The following is a 19,035-nucleotide window of genomic DNA, read 5'->3' as shown; positions in this document are numbered from 1 at the left end:
AAGAATAGAACGTTTACAAGCTCTGACCTTGTGGGAAAGGAAAGACTGAGGGTGTGATGGAAGGGATGAATACTACAAGGCATACGCCTGGGCAAATTTCTGTTTTGTGTGTGTGTGTGTGTGTGTCATTTGTCCAATTGATTGAAAAATATAACTGTATAACTGTTTACTAAATTGTATGAGGTCTAGTCATATTTAAAGCAGTTTCTTTAAGTTTGAAAATCACACAAATTAATACACGAAACAAACATGAATGTCATTTCCACGTGATTTTCACCTGTTTGGAGCTCTTTTACTAACAAACTCCTAATATTCAATTAATAATGGTAGTTTTTTTTTTTTTTGTTTGTTTTTTTTGCAGATTTTTCTCAAATTTCACTCCAAATTGCACTAAATTTGGATTCAGAACTTGCACTAGTTAGCAATAACACGACCCCGAAGCAGCTAAATAAACGTCAACCATCATTCACTTAATTATTTACACCTGCTCATTTTCTGCTGTGAAATGTCAAAATAGGTTCAGAGAAAATATCTTTTCCCATGGATTCACAGTAGGTGGCTGTAGAGTACCAAAATAAAAAAAAAAAAAACAGCCAGCAAAGACAGAGAAGAGGCCAAACAACCTGTTAGCAGTTTGGAAAGGACAACTAAATGACATTTTGGTCTGTAAAAGTTACTGTGGCTCTTTAACAATTGTCAGCTAAGCACTAGCTAACATTAGGAGCAACCAAACATGCTCAACATCCGGCTATGCTCCAGCCGAGATTCGCGCTCAAGAGATTTCTGCCGACCGAGCCGGCTAAATTCCTGTTTAACACCCGCCTAACTTGAAGGAGGAGAAAATCATTTAATCGCGCGGCTCTTCTAGACTTTCCAAATGTTACTGGACCGAATGGCTAGTGAAACAATTCATTTTGTGGGGGTTGTGACACTCAAAAGGAATCTAAAATGTCATAAGTTGTTTGTTTTGGCTTTTCCTCTTTTTTTTTTTTTTTTTTTTTTTTATCAAATGTGAACACTTGAAAAAAGGATAGTGAATAAATGATTAGAATAAAATGGATATAACCGTGTTGGGAAAAGCACCCATTTTCTTTTTTTAGAAATGTTACTTGACAGTCAGTGCAGGACTGCGAATGTGAGCTTTTTCCTGCAAATATGATCCGTCACCTGTCACAATGACTGTAAATGACATCTGCTTGGCAATTGTATTATTTATGTCATGCTACAATTACCCTCCCTCTCTGTCGCTGTTTCTGTCTCTCACTCTCTCGCCTTTCGCTCTCAGTGGGATCCCTGGGAAGAAGTGTGGAGTCATTATCTTCACTGCAGAGGAGCTCAGTAACTGCAGGGTCAGTGTTGCCAGAATATTTTCATATTGTCTGCATCTTTTGTTTGTCCTGATGCTGTTGCTGTGATCACTTGCAATCCTCTCCCCCGCGTGCACAATCGCACCTACACACAGGCATACACAGACACACTACAGCATGTAATAATGGGACAAAAGGAGATCATAAAATGTAACAAAAGTCAACAAGTTTAATCTTTAAATGACAAGTTTATTTTCTCACTGCTCAGTGTGAATTAACAACTGATGCTGTGTTATCCGGAACTCCCCACAGTGTCTGAATGTGTTTAAAATGAACTGTCAAGATGGTGTCCTGCTATGAACTAAGTGATGTTTCTCTTCCAATTGTGCCATTCCCCTGCCACAGTAATATATTAATACTAACCAGGCAGTCAGATACTGACAGCATTTCCTTGGGCCCGCATGTATGTGTGCATGTGTGCATGTGAGTGTGTGTGGGTGTGTGGGTGTGTGTGTGTCTGCTGAGACCATTATGTGAACAGGCTTATCTTGGTTGTGTTTACCATCGTTTCTCTGGGAGGTTTTGCTCCTGACAAGTACCAAATGCTCTTCATTTTGATAAGTGTCTGTGTGTGTGTGTGTGTGTGTGTGTGTGTGTGTGTGTGTGTGTGTGTGTGTGAGTGTGGGTGTGTGGGTGTGTGTGTGTGTGTATACCCTGGACTGACAACCCCTATCTGTCAATAACAAGCTTAGGCTTCCCATGATGCCTTCCGACTAGAGGCAATGACTAAAGGCCTCATTAAGATCTATCTATCTATCTATCTATCTATCTATCTATCTATCTATCTATCTATCTATCTATCTATCTATCTATCTATCTATCTATCTATCTATCTATCTTTGACTGTAATATAGTATGAGAAACAGAGGCAGTGGCTTCATACATATGAATGAATGGTGACAGCAGTTAATGAGGAACTGTTATTTTTCTACTCGATAGATAGATAGATAGATAGATAGATAGATAGATAGATAGATAGATAGATAGATAGATAGATAGATAGATATCACCCTTCCATCCATCCATCTGTCTCTCTGTCCATCTACCAGTTCATCCATTCTCTTCTCCCAGGCATCTCAACATAGAGGCAGAAATTACACTGCTTCTTATTTACTGCTGTCACCATTCATTCATATGTATGAAGCCATTCCCTCTGCCTCTCTGACTACATTACCGACAGCCCCATAATAAAAATCAGTTTCTCCCAATTATGAAGTATGTAATTTAAATGGAACGCTAGATTGCAATCACTGTAATCGGTGTGTGCATCCGTTATGAAGCCGTTCCGACTGCCGACGTTTGGGATTCTGATCCACATTTGCATTGCCATTATGCATGAGTTTCAACACTGAGGGACTTGCAGTTGTAAGATTGTTATTCTCAAACAAGCCTGCGCCTTCATCGACGAGAAATTAGTTCCCGAAGATAACAGTTTGCTGCCCTAGAAATGAAACTGCGTCTGAACGAATATATATCGACGTTCAACTAAAACTGCTTGTCCTCTCTCTCAGGATATCGCTACCATGCAGTTGTGTGCCAACAAGCTTGACAAGAAAGACTTTTTTGGCAAGTCGGACCCCTTCTTGGTTTTCTATCGGAGTAATGAGGACGGAACGTGAGTTGGCGCACGCAAGACGGACTCGTTCACCCACTGTATGTCTTTAACCTTCTGCCACCCACTGTCATGCCCAGGAGAAAATCCCAATATGTGGACTGCTGGAAGGGATGTAAACACATTTGAATGAATTATTCAGTTGAGAACAGATTCGATGTTCTGCAGGTGATATTTCACCTGACAGTGAAGAATGCACGGGAAATGGCCCCGAGAGGTTTCACATTTTTTTTTCAGTAAACAGCTCAAACCGACTTAATTTCCACCCTAAGCCTCCTCCCTTTGTACGCTCAGCCTCCAGTTTTAAACAGGATAATGTAATGCAATATGGCTGAAAGTGATTCCAACTCGTCAAACCCCCCTGTTCTATTTCCAGTACTTATTTCCACTTATCTTTTGTATCCACGCGGTTTTGGACCATTTGAACAAAAATGCTTATTTGATTAATTAGTTACGAGGTTGAATTATTATGTTATAAACACTAAGTTATATTTGGGCATTTTAATGTATAATTAAACCTATGAAGTGTATGAATGGCAACAGAAAGTAATGGAGGAATTTCTGTCAACCTCCAGATACAATATACAGAAATAACACAATGCACATAGTAGCTGAACATTACATTCTAATAGGCCAGTTAAATGTATCAGTATATTTTTCAGGCAGTGTGTTAATTTCCAAAAAGATCGCAGATGAAGTCGTTGAAAATTAATTAGGTCAAATAGCATTTCTATTTTCATTTTAATATGACACCCGCATGAATATGTGGAAATGAAATTGCAAATTGTATTACTGCAATTTCACTGTTAATGTGGAAAATTGTAATGCTGTTGACGGATTACATTATAATGTTTAAGTTTCCATCGTCATTTTGAATAAAGTCCCCTATCTGCCTACATACTGTACTATGCATAAAAAACACCATAAAACCTTAAAGGTCCCATGTTATGAAAAACATGTTTTGTCTGGACTCTACATATATAAACTGGTCCTCCCTGAGCTCGCCAGCTCCCACAATTAGAAATCAAAGGAGTCTTGCATGGTCTCTGCAGCCCACCCACTGGTAAAACGGCGCTCCTATAGGCTGTTCAGATTCAGGTCCTGTCATTACGAGACAAAAGGAGAAATGTTCATAGGCTGGCCTCCTCTGTGTGGTGATCTGTGTGCGCTCATCCCCGAGGTGAAGTTCGGTGTGTCCAGTGGTAAGCTAGCAGTTTTTTCGCAATGTCGTCGCTCAGCGCTAGACACGCAAATTCCTCTGTTGTTGGTTGTAAAAATCAACATCAGTGCCTATATTCTGTCCCAGCTACAGGACAACAGAGGAGACAGTGGCTGTGTTTCATTTTTAACGACAACGTGCCGGCTGCAGTTTGTGTAAGTTTGTCGATGTGTGCTAATCACTTCACATCGGACTGCTTCAGTAACGAGGGTCAATACAAAGCTGACTGTGCCTCGATTGATTCTGGGTCAAACTGGTATGGTTGAACAACAGCATCTTGGCGAGCCATAGTGATACATTTATATATGTCCACCATAACATTAGCGCATGCTACCGCTAGCTTAAGAGGCACTGTCTCCCTGAGAGGGACGAGTAGCAGGCAAGGCAGGTTTTGACAGATGGAGTTCATTGGCATTCAAAGGTGCAGGCACAGAAACAGTCTGCTCTCAGTAGAGCTCACTTGAGCAACTGTTAGCTGAAATTTAGGACCACAGATGGGTTTGGGGCCATTCATTTGAAATACAGTGATGTTGGACCTCTGATAGCTGTGTGAAATTGATGAAAAACAGCATAATATGGGACCTTTAAACCTTTAAAAGTAGGGTTTATGGATTCAAAGCAGTTTGCCAGTCCAACAGTTTAATTCATACATGAAAACTTCATGCCAAAATGCAAAAGTTTATGAACAATTTTAATATATAAGGTTTGAAAGGATACTTTAAACTGGGGCCCTGTATGTTTATGTGTTGGTATGTTAATGATTCATACTTTCCAAAAGTTTTGGAATCAGAGCAGTACTTTTGCAAACTAAAAGTGCTTATCTCTTGCCACTGACAGGCTGAGGTTGTCTGACGACATTAAATTAATGAGTCCGTTGATGATAGAATACTATCGTAATCATATGTAGTTTTTGTAACCAGAAACACAGATCTCAATCAAGTAGCAGTGTCACTGTTGCAGGAATAGCTGGAGTTGGAGAAAGGAGTTAGGGGCTCGCTTAGAGGAACTGCCAGCAAGAATAAACTTAAGTCATGACTAATTATTCAACCGATTTTGACGGTCTAGATGAATCAACAACTGTTACAACTCACCTCTGGAGATTTCAGAGCGAGACGTCTCCTTGAATGAGATTTTTGTTTCTGATAACACAGGATTTTTTTGCTGTGGGAATTGTTTCCCGCAATGTTTTCAGACTCAGAATAACAACCTCAGCCTGACAGTGACAAAAAACAAGCACTTTCAGTGGATGTAACTCTGACAGTCATAGCTGCTCCAAAGGATTAAGTTGCAGCCAGTGCACCCATGTCTCAGCTGCCAGCTGAGGCAATCTGCTGGACCGATTCCGAAACATTTGGTAAGTATGAATAATTTACACACCAGAATATGTCAATATAGGGCCCAGGTTTAAAAATACCGGAATCCCCCTTCGATTGAAATGAGAGTGTACCACAGAGGATGGCGGCTTCTACAAGCCATCACCAGCACTTATCTCCGACTGAGGAAAAGGAAAGTGTTTCGTGAACATCCTGGCAGTGAGGACAACATAGGAAAAAGAAGAAAAATCATCTGGTTTCCACCAGTTTCCTGTTCAAATCAACTTTTTTTTTTGTACAACTTAACTCTAAATCACATAACAGCACCCACACATTCAGATAACAGGTTTATCCGAATGTATAAAATGATTACCTCCTTCCACATGCTGCACAATAAAAGTCAACCTGCAATTCTATCGTGTCCCCCAGACAGAAACAGATGAAGAGCTTAAATAAAAGACACAACGACCTGCATAGCGTTTCGTAGCAATGCAGAGGAAGGTGCAGAGAAGTGATGTGGGATTATCTTCACAGGTACAATGTGAGCAGTAAAAATGTGCTCTGCCTTTCAGTGGCCTCACGTCTGTCATTCTGCTGGCAGGTTCACCATCTGCCACAAGACAGAGGTGATCAAGAACACACTGAACCCCGTGTGGCAGCCCTTCACCATCCCTGTTAGAGCTCTCTGCAACGGCGACTATGACAGGTCAGAAAACATTTTGCACGACTCTGTTCTGCGGAGAGCGGACGCAGGGTCACTGTGATGTATGTAATTACTGTTTGGACCCTGAAGAATCACGTGTGAGCAGAATAGATGTGAGTGAGCCACCTGGCTTTCGTCGCTTTCCACATGACATACCGTGTGTCCTTGATAAAGCACTCAGCATTTTCTCCGATTAAAATGAAGACGCGAAACACGGAAGGCTCAGACAGGCCCTGATGCGGCTGCCATCTCCTGTTAGCGGGGCGGTCAGAATAATGCCAGCAGTCGGTCGTGGTGTCCCAGGGACCAGCACTGGTGTTATTGAGACTGACTCAGCTTCCACACAGCTCCCTACTCTGCATTCAAAGTCAGGCTGGTCTGTGCTGAGCGGCTCTGATAGCCACTTGCTGCCAGGCACTCACTGCATACCGTGCGCATACACAAGTGCACACTTTAGCAAAAAATAGGAACTATTACCCTCTACTTATCCTCGTGATATGTTTTAGGATTTTTTTGACTTATCACCGCTTAAAAGTTTATCTGGATATTGAACTTACTTACATACTCATTCCCTAATAAAAGTAATAATCATGTGATAATACACCCCCAAAGGGTTGCATGTGTTACATAAGGCTATCATTGCCATATTTTTTTCATACATTTTCAGGAATGGGAAGTGGAGGGGTATGTTCAGTGTAACTAAATGTCATTAACATACTTTTACCCTATCTCCAGCATGTTATAAAATGGCTCTATGGAACAAGTTGTAGTAATTTCCATGTATTAATCACTTTTTTATTGGCCATATGTGAGCAGATTGTAACTCGGCGTGAAAAAATGAGACCTTCCCCGTCTCTCTCGTTGCCCATACAAGCCTGTGGATGATTTGTTTCAGCAGTCTAATGCTGCTGAACTGTGGAATTCTTTGTGAAAGACTCAGGTCTGATTTTCCGTGACAGTCCAAAGGACGTGAGTTTATGGCCATTCTCGAATGCCTCGTCTCAGTGCCTCTCTCTTCTCCGCTAATAGAGAGCAACAGCAGATAACGTTAGCTTAGAAATGGGCTAAATACAAACACACACACACACACACACACACATTGTCAGTATGGTCACTGTTAGCTAGTTTGCAGCTGTATTCGATACATTGCATTGATACATATTATATTATATTATATTATATTATATTATACTAAAATAACTAAAAACAGTTAACCAAAAGTGTATTCTTCATTCAGTGAAGTGCATAGTAATGTTCAAATACACAGGAACACAAAAAACATGAGTGGGGGTTATATATTGATATGATGAGATATGTATCGTTATGGGCAGCAATTGTAGCAGGCAGTTGCTGGTAAGATCCAAGAGTCTGGGAATAGGTACGTGTGATGTCAGTAGTAGCAGTAATGTAACATTTCCTCCGCGACTTGTTGCATTCTCATTAGCAATGATTGGTTAAATATCCAATTTAATTGAAGACCTTCTCTACCATTTTAAGTGGTTTTGTGATAAGTAGTATTTATTTATTTGTTTGTAACATTAATGAAAGAGACACATAATGCAAGTTACTGCAGAGCTTTGGAGAGTCTCCCTCAGTGCCTCTCAAAGCAATTACTCACATCCCTCAGGATGAACAGGTCTTCCTGTAGAATTAGATAAATCCCAACTAGCATTGCTAATTACTAAAAGGTTTAATTGAAATCATTCAGCTACCAAATGAGGTATTCCATCTCCTCCTACCTTTGCAATTTTGTCACAACATTTCTGCAGTTTGAAAAATCTGCACCCTCAAACGGTTGCCAGTTTGTTGAAGCTAACATTGCTAATGCTAGCTAGCTTAGGCTAATATCACCAAAGCTAACATTTCTGATGCCAATGTCACGCTAGCTGATGAGTATGCGCTCACGTTAACATTGTTATCGAGCTGGCTAGCTAACAGAAGTGCAGTAAAGCATGCTGGGCTAGGCTAGAACTCAGCCATTTCCACGTTTCTTGCAGTTTACCAAGACTCTCGACGCTGATGAAACTCAGCGTACAAACTTAGAGAAGGCTTGGACCAATTGTAAGAATTTTTACACAGACCAACTAACATTATATAACTATTAAATCTAAATCATAATAATGGTTTTAAGGAAATTCATTAATTTTATTCTGCACCTTTCTTCAAGCTCAGTATATGTATTAAACCAAGATTTGTCTATGTTGATATTAATCTTATCATTTTCAGTCATTTCAGTGGCCCAGCAACATTAACATAAACAGCATATCTGGCTCTTCACATGTATATTCATAGCGCTGCATGCAAACTTAAAAGCTTTATTCATTTCCTTCCCATTTTCTGTGGAGTTAATGCAGTACATTTGCTGGAAACTACTCTGAGCACAGACAGGCCTTGGGTTCACATAATGACCTGTACCTGCTGAGCTAATAATCCACTTCAGCATTGCCACTATTGAATCAGTGAATGTGTAATTGCTCTATTCCCAGTGAGAATGATTGAAAATACATATTTTTTTATCAGCCAGAGCTTTAGGTTCTCCTTTCATTGACAGGAAATGATCTTGGTAAGAACAGATCCTAAGACGGAAATTTTCTCTGTGTCTTTTTCCAGGACTGTGAAGGTAGATGTCTATGACTGGGATCGAGATGGAAGGTAAAATCACCGTGGATAACCGCTCACTACAGCCTTGTAATTCACAGTGATGTCGCTCAAATGCCAGAAGAAAATGAAATGTGTGTGTACATTCTGTTTTGGTGTGCTACAAAACAACTAATTATGCAGCAAGGAGAGAGATCAGGCAGAAAGTGGGAGATTGACAGGCGCGAAGACGGAGAAGGAGATGTGGATAGAGACAAAGACATTACTGTTTATATCAGATTATAACGTTTGTGTTGAAGCTTGCCTGTGTGTGTGTGTGTGTGTGTGTGTGTGTGTGTGTGTGTGTGTGTGTGTGTGTGTGTGTGTGTGGGTGTTGTTTGTCTGCAGCCATGACTTCATTGGCGAGTTCACCACCAGCTACAGAGAGCTGTCTCGGGGGCAGAACCAGTTCAATGTCTATGAGGTGAGACATGACATGGGGGTGGTTTGTTGCTTCTTACCGCTTTTGTTTTTACAGAGACCTTGTAACTCCAATTTAGGTGATTTTGATATTTTCACTTCAGCTGGCTGGCTCTCAAAACGATAACTCTTCAAGCCCTGCAGTAAGCCTGGCTTACACAACCTTTTGGAGAGTGAAGTTATAAAATACAGGTGATACAGTGGGTGATAAAAATGGCTGCACTGGAAGTAAAAAAGGCTGAAAACATCTGTCAATTCTTTCCCCTGGCCCTCAGAGGAGCGGATGGCACGAAACGATACACAGATGGATAAATATACTCACAAATATCAAAGGTCCCGTGTTCTGTGTTCCTCAGTTTTTTTGTGATTTTTTAAACTATTCTTCCTGTTCTGACGGAAGACTAAAATGAGGCCAATCTGTAGAATGGTGGCCCAGTCACTAGGATGCAATGTTAGCAGTTGATATTCATGCAAACCACAGATACACTGGAGGTTGTACCAAACGCTGCATATCATATCGTTTACATTATATGGGTATTTGTTTACTTGGAGGGTGGTGGTGTTATAAGGAGACACAACTCCGCCAAATCAGCCATTACTGTGGCGACCAAAGCCAACTATTTCTCACTGGAAGTTGGACCTTCTTCAGCCGTTTTTTTTTTTTTTTTTTTTTTTTTTTGTGAGGACAGAACCTGGTGTTTTTTTGTTTTGTTTTGTTTTGTTTTGTTTTTTAACGAAACCTGCATACATTTCCAGCAATTTTTGTGGCAACCAGAACTGACCATCTCTCAAAGGAAGTCGGACCATCTCTTGCTGTTTTTGTGGTGACCAAAGCTGGTATTTTAGACCAAGCCCTGATGTTGTCCTAGCCTATCCTATCCTTGAGAGGTACAGGAAATTTATCCTAAGGAAATGTCAAGTTAAAACAGCTAAAACATTAAATCACTAATGTTTTCGCTGCTAATGTTAGCTGTGGCTGCATTCGCAACTGGGTGCTTTGCATTGATAGTGGTAGGCAAATAAACTTGAGCTGCTTCAGTGGTAAGCAATCTCCTTCTTACAAAGAAGGCATATCACTCTACATTTATCAATGGTGCCGTCGGGGCGTTTGTGAAATGGAAATTTCCCATTCATTGGACCGACAACTCTCACGTGCTCCTCCATTTCCACGTCTCCTCTCCGCTCCTCACCTTGCCCTCCCAACTACAATGGGAGCTTATCAGCTTATGCTAAAGCATCCCAAACACAATGACAGCCAATCAATGTCCACTTCAGGGTGTGACTGACCATGGTTTTCCACCCCCAACAACTCAAGCACAAGAAGCCCAATGCATAAAAACGGATTTTCTAAAAAGGTAACTTGCATACAAAAACAGCAAAGTTAGAGATAAAAAATTAGATTAACGCAATTAAAAAACATAACGTGGTAATTATGACTGTAAATAATTAATCACAATTAACACCCCTAAAACATATATATATATATATATATATATATATATATATATATAAAATCAGCTTTATCATTTATCATGTCATCATTTATGTATTTGGGTGTCAAATATATATATATATATATATATATATATATATATATATATATATATATATATATATATATATATATATATATATATATATATATATATATATATATATATATACATCTGACAACAAGCTAGTTAGTCTAGATTTCCATTATTAGAACATTATTACAACATCAGCCACCCAGCCAACTAACTGGCTATGTGGCTGTCAGAATTGATGGGATATTACCAACTGTTTTTATTACCTGAATGTATGGATGGATGGATGGATGGATGGATGGACGGATGGATGGTTTAATCTCTTTACCTCTCAGAATCCAATTTTATCTTCTATCGTCTCTATATAGACACAGTTAAACCTAATATCAGTTTCAATTCATGAGCCTCCAGTATTACCAGGGATCTGATGAATTATTCATCTTCATTATTAACCATCATTCGGGGGTATGAGTGCTTTTTACAAGTACCCTCTCCACCACTAACATACTTTTTTCCCCTATTGCTGGCAGGTTTTAAATCCCAAGAAGAAAGGCAAAAAGAAGAAATACATCAATTCTGGCACTGTAAGTCCGCTTACCTCTCCCATATCATTTTCATCTATGATGGTATTTTATGTTATCTAACATATTTGAATAGGTATCACCACCTCTTACATCTGTTTCATTCTCCTGGACTCCATTTGCTGTCTGGCCACCTGTTTGTCTTTTTCTTTCCTGTCTACCTGGCCCCGGTCCCTTTCCTGTTTATCACTCTGTATGTGTGTGTGTGTGTGTGTGTGTGTGTGTGTGTGTGTGTGTGTGTGTGTGTGTGTTTGCCAGGTAACTCTGCTGTCCTTCAAAGTGGAGTCCGAGTATACCTTTGTGGATTTCATCCGAGGAGGGTGAGTGGAATAATAATTGGCCTGCTCTCACAGTGAGCACCAATAGCGGCCACTTTGGTTATTTGTGTTTGTGTTTGTGTGTGTGTGTGTGTGTGTTTGGAGCTATCTGAAGATACCAGGTTGATTTTCCCAAAAGCTTTTGTGAGGATCACAGAGTCTGTATTTGCATTGGTAAATGATCTCATTGCAAACACCTAATTTATTCAGTTCATTCACTTTTAATTTCTGGTTCCATTTCTTTACCTAATTAAACGTTCAAGATGGTGAAGGGAATATTGTCCCACCGTACTAATTAGCAACCGAACTTGTTCAGTGTGCTGGTGTGTATGTGTGTTGGCGATTTAAGACGTGTTATGGTCTTTGTTGTTTTCCTCTCTTTGATTGTCATGTTCTTTGCAACAGAACACAACTGAACTTCACAGTGGCTATAGACTTCACCGCATCCAATGGTAGGTCACTTGTTGGTATATTTTAGATACATGCCTTGTCTTGGATGTATCACCATTTATTGTGGTGTGCATGTGTATGTTATAAGACTACACTGGCTCCCTTCCATTACATCAAAAAAATACATATACCAGATGCGATCTCATGAACACATAAACAACAAGCTCACAGCTTGCAGAATGGCCGTATGAATTGCCAGCGATGAATCAGCTGTCTTCCATAACTAACGCTAAAGGAATACCTTGACATTTTGGAATAATGCTCCATTATTCATTATTAATGAAGTGCCTCTGTTGTTTTTCAGTTTGCATACTGATTAGGCAAACAAGAATCAGTGTCTTAATTAGTAAGATTTGGAGGCGTTGTTGACTGTGTGGTAGTTTTGAGAAAGCGAATAAGCCTGTGTTTCTCAAAATGCTGTACTATTCCTTTTTGAACAGTTAAATTGATGATTTTGTGTACCCTTTAACACTGCTGATGTAAACTAGTCACTTAATCTGGGATTTATCTGATGTTAATTGTTTTCTGTACATCATCCCTTTAAACTGAATGTAAAATCAAATACTGTATTTGACCTGGCAAGCTAACTGTTCTGACCTGGTTTAATAGGTATTTGTGATAGGTGTTTTTTATATAGTGTCAGTTCCAGAGACGTCCACAGTGCGGTGTACCACAGGGTAACTTATTGGGCCAATTCATGTTTTATTTTTTCCAAAGACCAGAAACAGTTTGAGACACTTTATGCAGATGACAGCACCAACCCAATCCAAAATCGTTGGAATGCTGTGTGAATGGAAAAAATAAATAAATAAATAAAATTTGCAAACCAACTGTGTTTTCCAATAAACGTTTTACAACGCGCTCCTGAGCCCATGTGTTGATATATTTCATACAATCACGTGTTTCCCAAAGTGGTGAACCTCACACCCTCCTTGCTTATGAATGACTGAGCCTTTCAAGGATGCTGTCATACCATCATGATACTATCATATTTTACCAATGAACTTGTTCACCTTTCACAGTCTTTTGTTGCACTTGTCCCCGCTTGTTTGTAACATGTCACAGGCATCACATATGGATATATACACATTATTTTCTCAAAAATAATGTGTGTATGTTGAGGTAAAACCTTAGATATATTGTAATAAACAGAAGACACCCTGTGCACAGCAGAGCTTCTCCTCTGGGTGCAGCCGGTACAGGGAAAACCACACTGGATCAAAAAATCAATATAGTATAAAAATATGATATGATGATATAATAAAACAGGAAGGCAAACAACAAGTTCGCTCCTTGTTGTTCTTAATGCAGTTGTCATTAAAATAGTGTCAGTCATATCTTCTCAATCCACATTAAATGTATTCTTTGTAGAGTAATTGTACTGAAAAAAAGGCAAGCAATCGTCACATTCACTTCACGTCACATTCTTTTTTTTGTTAGGTTTTTTTTGTTTTACACAGCATCCAAAGAAAAATAGGATTTAGTGTAGTTTAGCTGTTGGTGCAAATCAGTTGTGTTTTAAAAAATACATGACGTATTGCTGACACTGATTACAGCTCCATTCTGCAACCATTTCAAGGCATCAGAATTTGGTGAGTTTGGGAATTCTTACAAATTGGACTTTGAAAGGTGCTATATGTGGCAACTGTTCATCTCACAACTTCATGCTCAGATCAAATGGGGGCAGATAAAAAACAGAGAGTTGGGGTGCCTACCCCGATTGTGAGACACACGGAAATACACAGTCGTTGGCATTAACAGCTGCTTATTTACCAGCCTAGAGACGCGTTGTATGGTCAGCATCAAACTTAATCTCTTTAACTGGCAAGAGCCGTCTCCAGCAGTGAACGGCAACGTCAATGTTAAATCTTGTCTTACTGTTTTTTCTATCGCTGCAAAACATGGTGTCTTCCTGGGAGCGCACGGTGGTGGTGTTGGTGTTCATATCGCCGACACAACATCAAAACCAAAATTCTCTCATACAGCTCCTTTAAGAGGCTTAACCAGTTTTTGGTGCTCAAGAGACTTCCAAGTCAGTGTGTTTTGCACCTTCACCCCACTTTATAAACGTGCCCTCCAATTTTATCACTTGTTGTTGTCTTGTAACTTAACAAATTTTTCCTCAGCTGAAACTATTCAAAATGACACTTGAGTTCAGTATTTTCAGTTATGCAGGCAGTCACACAGGCAGAAGACTACAGTTTGAAAAAGCACTTGACCCCTTTTCCCTTTGTAATGCATGATGACCTTTATTCATTTTCCATGGTAGTTAGAGTTGTGCAGCTGTCTTGAATAGATTGTTACATTCGGGCTCTTATTTTCACGCGGCTAGCGAGTGCAGTCGACCGTGTGGGCTGCACAGGGCGCGGTGAATGTGCTCGGTATTTTCATGGCCAGAGGAGCGCGGTACACCTGCGGCGCTGTTGGAAGCTAGATGGGATTAGGGGGAATACATTATCAGTAGGTGTGTTACGAGCAGGCATTTATCGTGGCTAATCAAATCATCCCCTGCCTTTCATTTCTTATAACGCAGGGCACTCGTTCCATAATAGAGGAGAGAGTCCAGACTTGCTTATCCCAAGGGCAGAAGTCAGAGTTGGTAGTCAGTCAGATTTGCTTGTTTGCCATGTGTGGAGGAACAATTCCACCGTTTAAAATACAGCAATTGCACGGTCCACTTTGTATTTTTGCAGGTAATAAGCCGCACAGAGGGAGCAAACATATCATTGTTCACTTTACTATATTGTCAGTGTGTGTGTGTGTGTGTGTGTGTGTGTGTGTGTGTGTGTGTGATTTTGTTTTTTTTTTTTTTTGTTCTTCCAAGGTAACCCGTCCCAGCCCACATCCCTCCACTATATGAGTCCCTACCAGATGAATGCATATGCCATGGCCCTGAAAGCAGTGGGTGAGATTATCCAGGACTACGACAGCGACAAGCTATTTCCTGCCTATGGCTTCGGGGCTAAGCTGCCCCCCGATGGCAAAATCTCCCACGCCTTCCCACTGGTAAGACACACACAGACGAGCTGAATTCACACATACAGGACACACACCTGTACACAGTTCACATAGCAGGGTGCGGCTTGGACCAGGGAGGAGCTGCGACAACAGCTGGTCGCTCGAGTTGAGAAGTTGGCTCATCAGCCCGCCAGCGGGGAGTCTCCCAGCATCCCCTCAACTTCCCCCTCGCATCCTCCTCAGGGATCAGGGCAAGCAGTCAAAAACCGCTGGATGCTAAGCTGAAGTGAATCCAACTCTGTCCGTGTGTTATCAAAACGAGTCTATTTGATTTATTTAAAACAAAGTTTGACAAAGCCGAACGCCTGCGTTACAGAACGCCCGAAGAAGAAGAAGTGATAATGTGACAAATTGAAGGAGAGGCAGCCATTCTGGTTTTTATTCAAATAGTCAGTTTTATTTAAATCCAAGAGTGCTCATCAACATTCATGCATGTACCCCTAAGGTGCTGACAAAAGTTCAATGCATTTCCTACCTTACAAAAAAAATGCAAATACGTTTTATATATATATATATATACGTTATATATATATATATATATATATATATATATATATATATATATATATATATATATATATATATATATATATATATATATATATATATATATATTTTGGGGGAAGAGCAATGCATAGTCTTAGTCTGTTCCCCCCGAAGGTGTCACCAGCATTATTCAGCTCGGGCTTGGAGAGTTTGAATTCATTAGAGCATCAAGAAGTGGGTGCACAATATATATAAAGTCATTTACCAAGCATGAAGGATCTTTTCTTGACTCAGAGTGACATACCTACAGCTTTCATTTGGACCTCTTTTATACTGCTCTCGAGAGTCCCTGCACTTTATGGAAGTACTAAAACACTAAACCACAGGAGTTTTTTATATAAAAAAAAAAAAGCTTTTATGAGCACCTTTGAACTTTATCACTTTAATATGTATTATGGCTTTCTTGAGTCTTAAATCCTCGTCAGTGCCCCCTAGAGTTCACACTGAACAACTTTGAACTTCCGTGAACTTACCAACCTATTGTACTTGCATGGACTATCCATAATGTGTGAGCAAGTGACCAGTGTTGCCCCTCCGTGGGCAAAGAAAAATACCTGGGAAATGTCATCCGATACTATTCTTACAGTGGGCCTGGAGAAGAGAATAATTCACTTTAATTTGACAGTAACCTCTTGAGTTTCCTGTCGATGTTCTGTTTACAGTACACATGGACATTATTTCCATGCACACAGTGTATCAGGCAATGGTAAATTAAATGCAGACAGAATTAATATTTTCCCTGGTATCAGCAGCATATTGATTATTCAGTACATATATGCAGATTCAGTGTCACATATTTCTGCATTAAACTGTCCAAAAATGAAGGGAGCCGTGCGATATATTTTGTTGGGTGGTTTAGTTAAAATATCCACAATCCAAATTTGCGCCCTTATCAGCTGTTAAAAAATATTATTAATAATTATAATAATTTTAGGACTCAAATGCAGACACACACGGGAGGCCGGAATAGGGAAACAAAACAAAAGCTTTATCTAAACAAAAGCTGACATTACAAAAACAACAAGGACTAAAAAAAAAAAAAAAAAAAAAAGCTTAACAAAGTGCAACAAAAGCAAATCAAAGAAAACTCAAGGGACAAAAATCAGAAACATACCATCTGGGAGACACTGGAGGAGAACACAGGGTGGCATCACAGGGCAAGACAGAATGAACTGACTAAGACATGACGTACATAAATATTCATACACACACTAACAAGGGGATTAGGTACGGGTGGAGTGAGACGGGAAAAGGACAGTTGAGGGGAAGGAATGCGACGCCACACATGAGGGCAACTTTTTCAAATTAAAACAGGAAACAAAGAGAACATAAGAGAGTGGGATCATGACATCAGCAGTGTTGGTTTTTTAGCATAACATCAGCTCCCACGATCCTGTGCGACTTTACAAAATCATTAAAGCAACAGCATGTAGAAATTCAGTTAGCATCATGTGCAATTTGGAAATTTACTAAAAAAAACAAAAAAACAAAACGTAATGTTGCTTTAAACTAGTCTTTCATTTTCATTTTCAGTTTTTTTTGTTTTGATCGAGCGACTCGTAGGAGCAGTAATGAGATGCCGCGTGTTAAATTATCTTTGGAGGAACTAGTTATGTGCTCTGATGTGCCTTGTTTATTCCACTGACCTGTTCATGCGATTGCTTTTTTAAACGTGGTGTATGGATGTGTTTACGCCGTGCGCTTCATTACTGAGCTGTCTGCCGCCTGTTGCAGGGCGGGGAAGACGAGAGTCCGAACTGTGTGGGCATAGAGGGGGTCCTGGAGGCTTACTTCCAGAGCCTGAGGACGGTGCAGCTGTACGGACCCACCAACTTTGCACCTGTCATCAACAAAGTGGCAAAGTAAGTCTGTGTATGTGTGTGTGTGTGTGTGTGTGTCTCCTTGTGTATATGTGCGAGATAGAGTGAGTGTACAATTATACTATTTTGTTTTCTTTCAACCAAGCCCCTCGTTTTTTTTTTTCTCTATTTACATGTACAGGCCTCGATCAAAGCTTATTAGAGGAATGACTCACAGGAAGCTTTTTTCACCAGATTACAGGTTTTGTGTTATTTATGAAGCAGCGGGGGGCAAGTCAACATGTACAGGATTACAGGGGTTACAGCATCCCATCTAATAAAGCTAATAATCGCAGCATCAAATTTGTGCAGCATCATTTAAAAAGTCAGTTTTGGGAAGAGGTTTTGATTCAGATTTGGTTTATTTGTGTGCTTATTTGAGGCTGAGCTACAGATATACTTTATCAAAAGACATCTGGCAATCAAAGACTGCCTGCCGACATTCTCCTTGTGCGCTTAACGAATTATCGAGCCACTTGGTGTTCAAGAGAGATTTCTGAATTCTTAAAATGTACTAATCTTTATTTTATTACCATATCTGTTCACTTCATCAGCGAGAATACTGGGCATGATTTATTCAGAGTAACATTACTTTATTCATATATTATGTAGAGACAAGTCTAAAAAAAACAAGCTGAAAGTGACGATGGGGTGCTTTTATACTGAATGTCATTTATGTCTTGAGCCCATGGAACCCTCTTAAAAAAAAACACTTTGAAATATGAATGAAAGACTGAAAAAGCACAGAAACTGAGAGTTGGGATAAACTCACTTGCATGATAGGGTTAAATTGTTTTGTTTATTTCTAGATTATTCCTTAGATTTTGGCTTTATTTGTGTGTTTATATAGTGAAAATATATATATTGTTTGAACCTTAAAATGATTTTAAAATGATTTGACGTTTTGAATGCTCACTAAATATGTATGTGACACGTTTCCAGCCCATTCTCACTTCTAACAGGTCAAATACAGCAGCCTCAGTGGCCCTGTGTTTCTAAGTTTGCTGCTGGGAGTACAGGACAGTTCCTTTCAGTGCCCCTCTAGTGGTTGGATTGGTCATACACTGTGTCTGTTTGTGACAGAGGAGGAAGGTGAATTTGCTCTTATAAGTTGACATACATAAAGAACGCTCATATTTTCGATTCAAATAACAATGTCCAGTCACATAACTTGTATTTACTGACCTTTCACTAGTGATAGACTCGTGACAGACTTAGGTCACTTATGTTACTTATGTGAACTAAGTTAGGGTTGCTTTAGTCTGAACATAGTTTTGTTAAACAAAGCTATGATCTTTACCTAAACCTAACCAAGTATTTTTTTTTTCTGCCTAATCCTGACCAAACTGCAACCATTTGCAAACATAACAGTCCAAAAGTTATAACGTTTCTTAGTGTGTGAACTGCTTGTCGGCAAGCTACACGTTGAGAGTCTTTCCAGACATTGCTAGAGAGGAAGATAGAGCA

The 19,035-nt window shown here is 39.7% G+C and overlaps 1 protein-coding gene across 2 annotated transcripts in view; it reads left to right on the top strand.

Moving 5' to 3' along the window:
* The window catches only part of LOC119023523 (copine-9-like), an 88,397-nt gene that overhangs the window by 53,002 nt on the left and 16,360 nt on the right, over window positions 1–19,035 (top strand). Inside the window, exons 8-17 of one of the 2 annotated variants that reach the window (XM_037105535.1) lie at window positions 1,286–1,349; window positions 2,879–2,982; window positions 6,113–6,217; window positions 8,825–8,866; window positions 9,200–9,275; window positions 11,328–11,381; window positions 11,637–11,698; window positions 12,101–12,147; window positions 14,970–15,151; window positions 17,444–17,571. In XM_037105535.1, coding sequence (XP_036961430.1) covers window positions 1,286–1,349; window positions 2,879–2,982; window positions 6,113–6,217; window positions 8,825–8,866; window positions 9,200–9,275; window positions 11,328–11,381; window positions 11,637–11,698; window positions 12,101–12,147; window positions 14,970–15,151; window positions 17,444–17,571 — 864 coding nt within the window. Of the gene's footprint in view, window positions 1–1,285; window positions 1,350–2,878; window positions 2,983–6,112; window positions 6,218–8,824; window positions 8,867–9,199; window positions 9,276–9,774; window positions 10,627–11,327; window positions 11,382–11,636; window positions 11,699–12,100; window positions 12,148–14,969; window positions 15,152–17,443; window positions 17,572–19,035 lie in introns of those variants that run through there. The other variant, XM_037105536.1, reaches the window with a different exon arrangement.

The sequence above is a fragment of the Acanthopagrus latus genome, chromosome 7, assembly GCF_904848185.1.
Source record: "Acanthopagrus latus isolate v.2019 chromosome 7, fAcaLat1.1, whole genome shotgun sequence".
Taxonomy (NCBI): Eukaryota; Metazoa; Chordata; class Actinopteri; order Spariformes; family Sparidae; genus Acanthopagrus; species Acanthopagrus latus.
The sequence above is the reverse complement of the archived record's forward strand: the minus strand, read 5'-3'. Positions and strand labels throughout refer to the sequence as shown.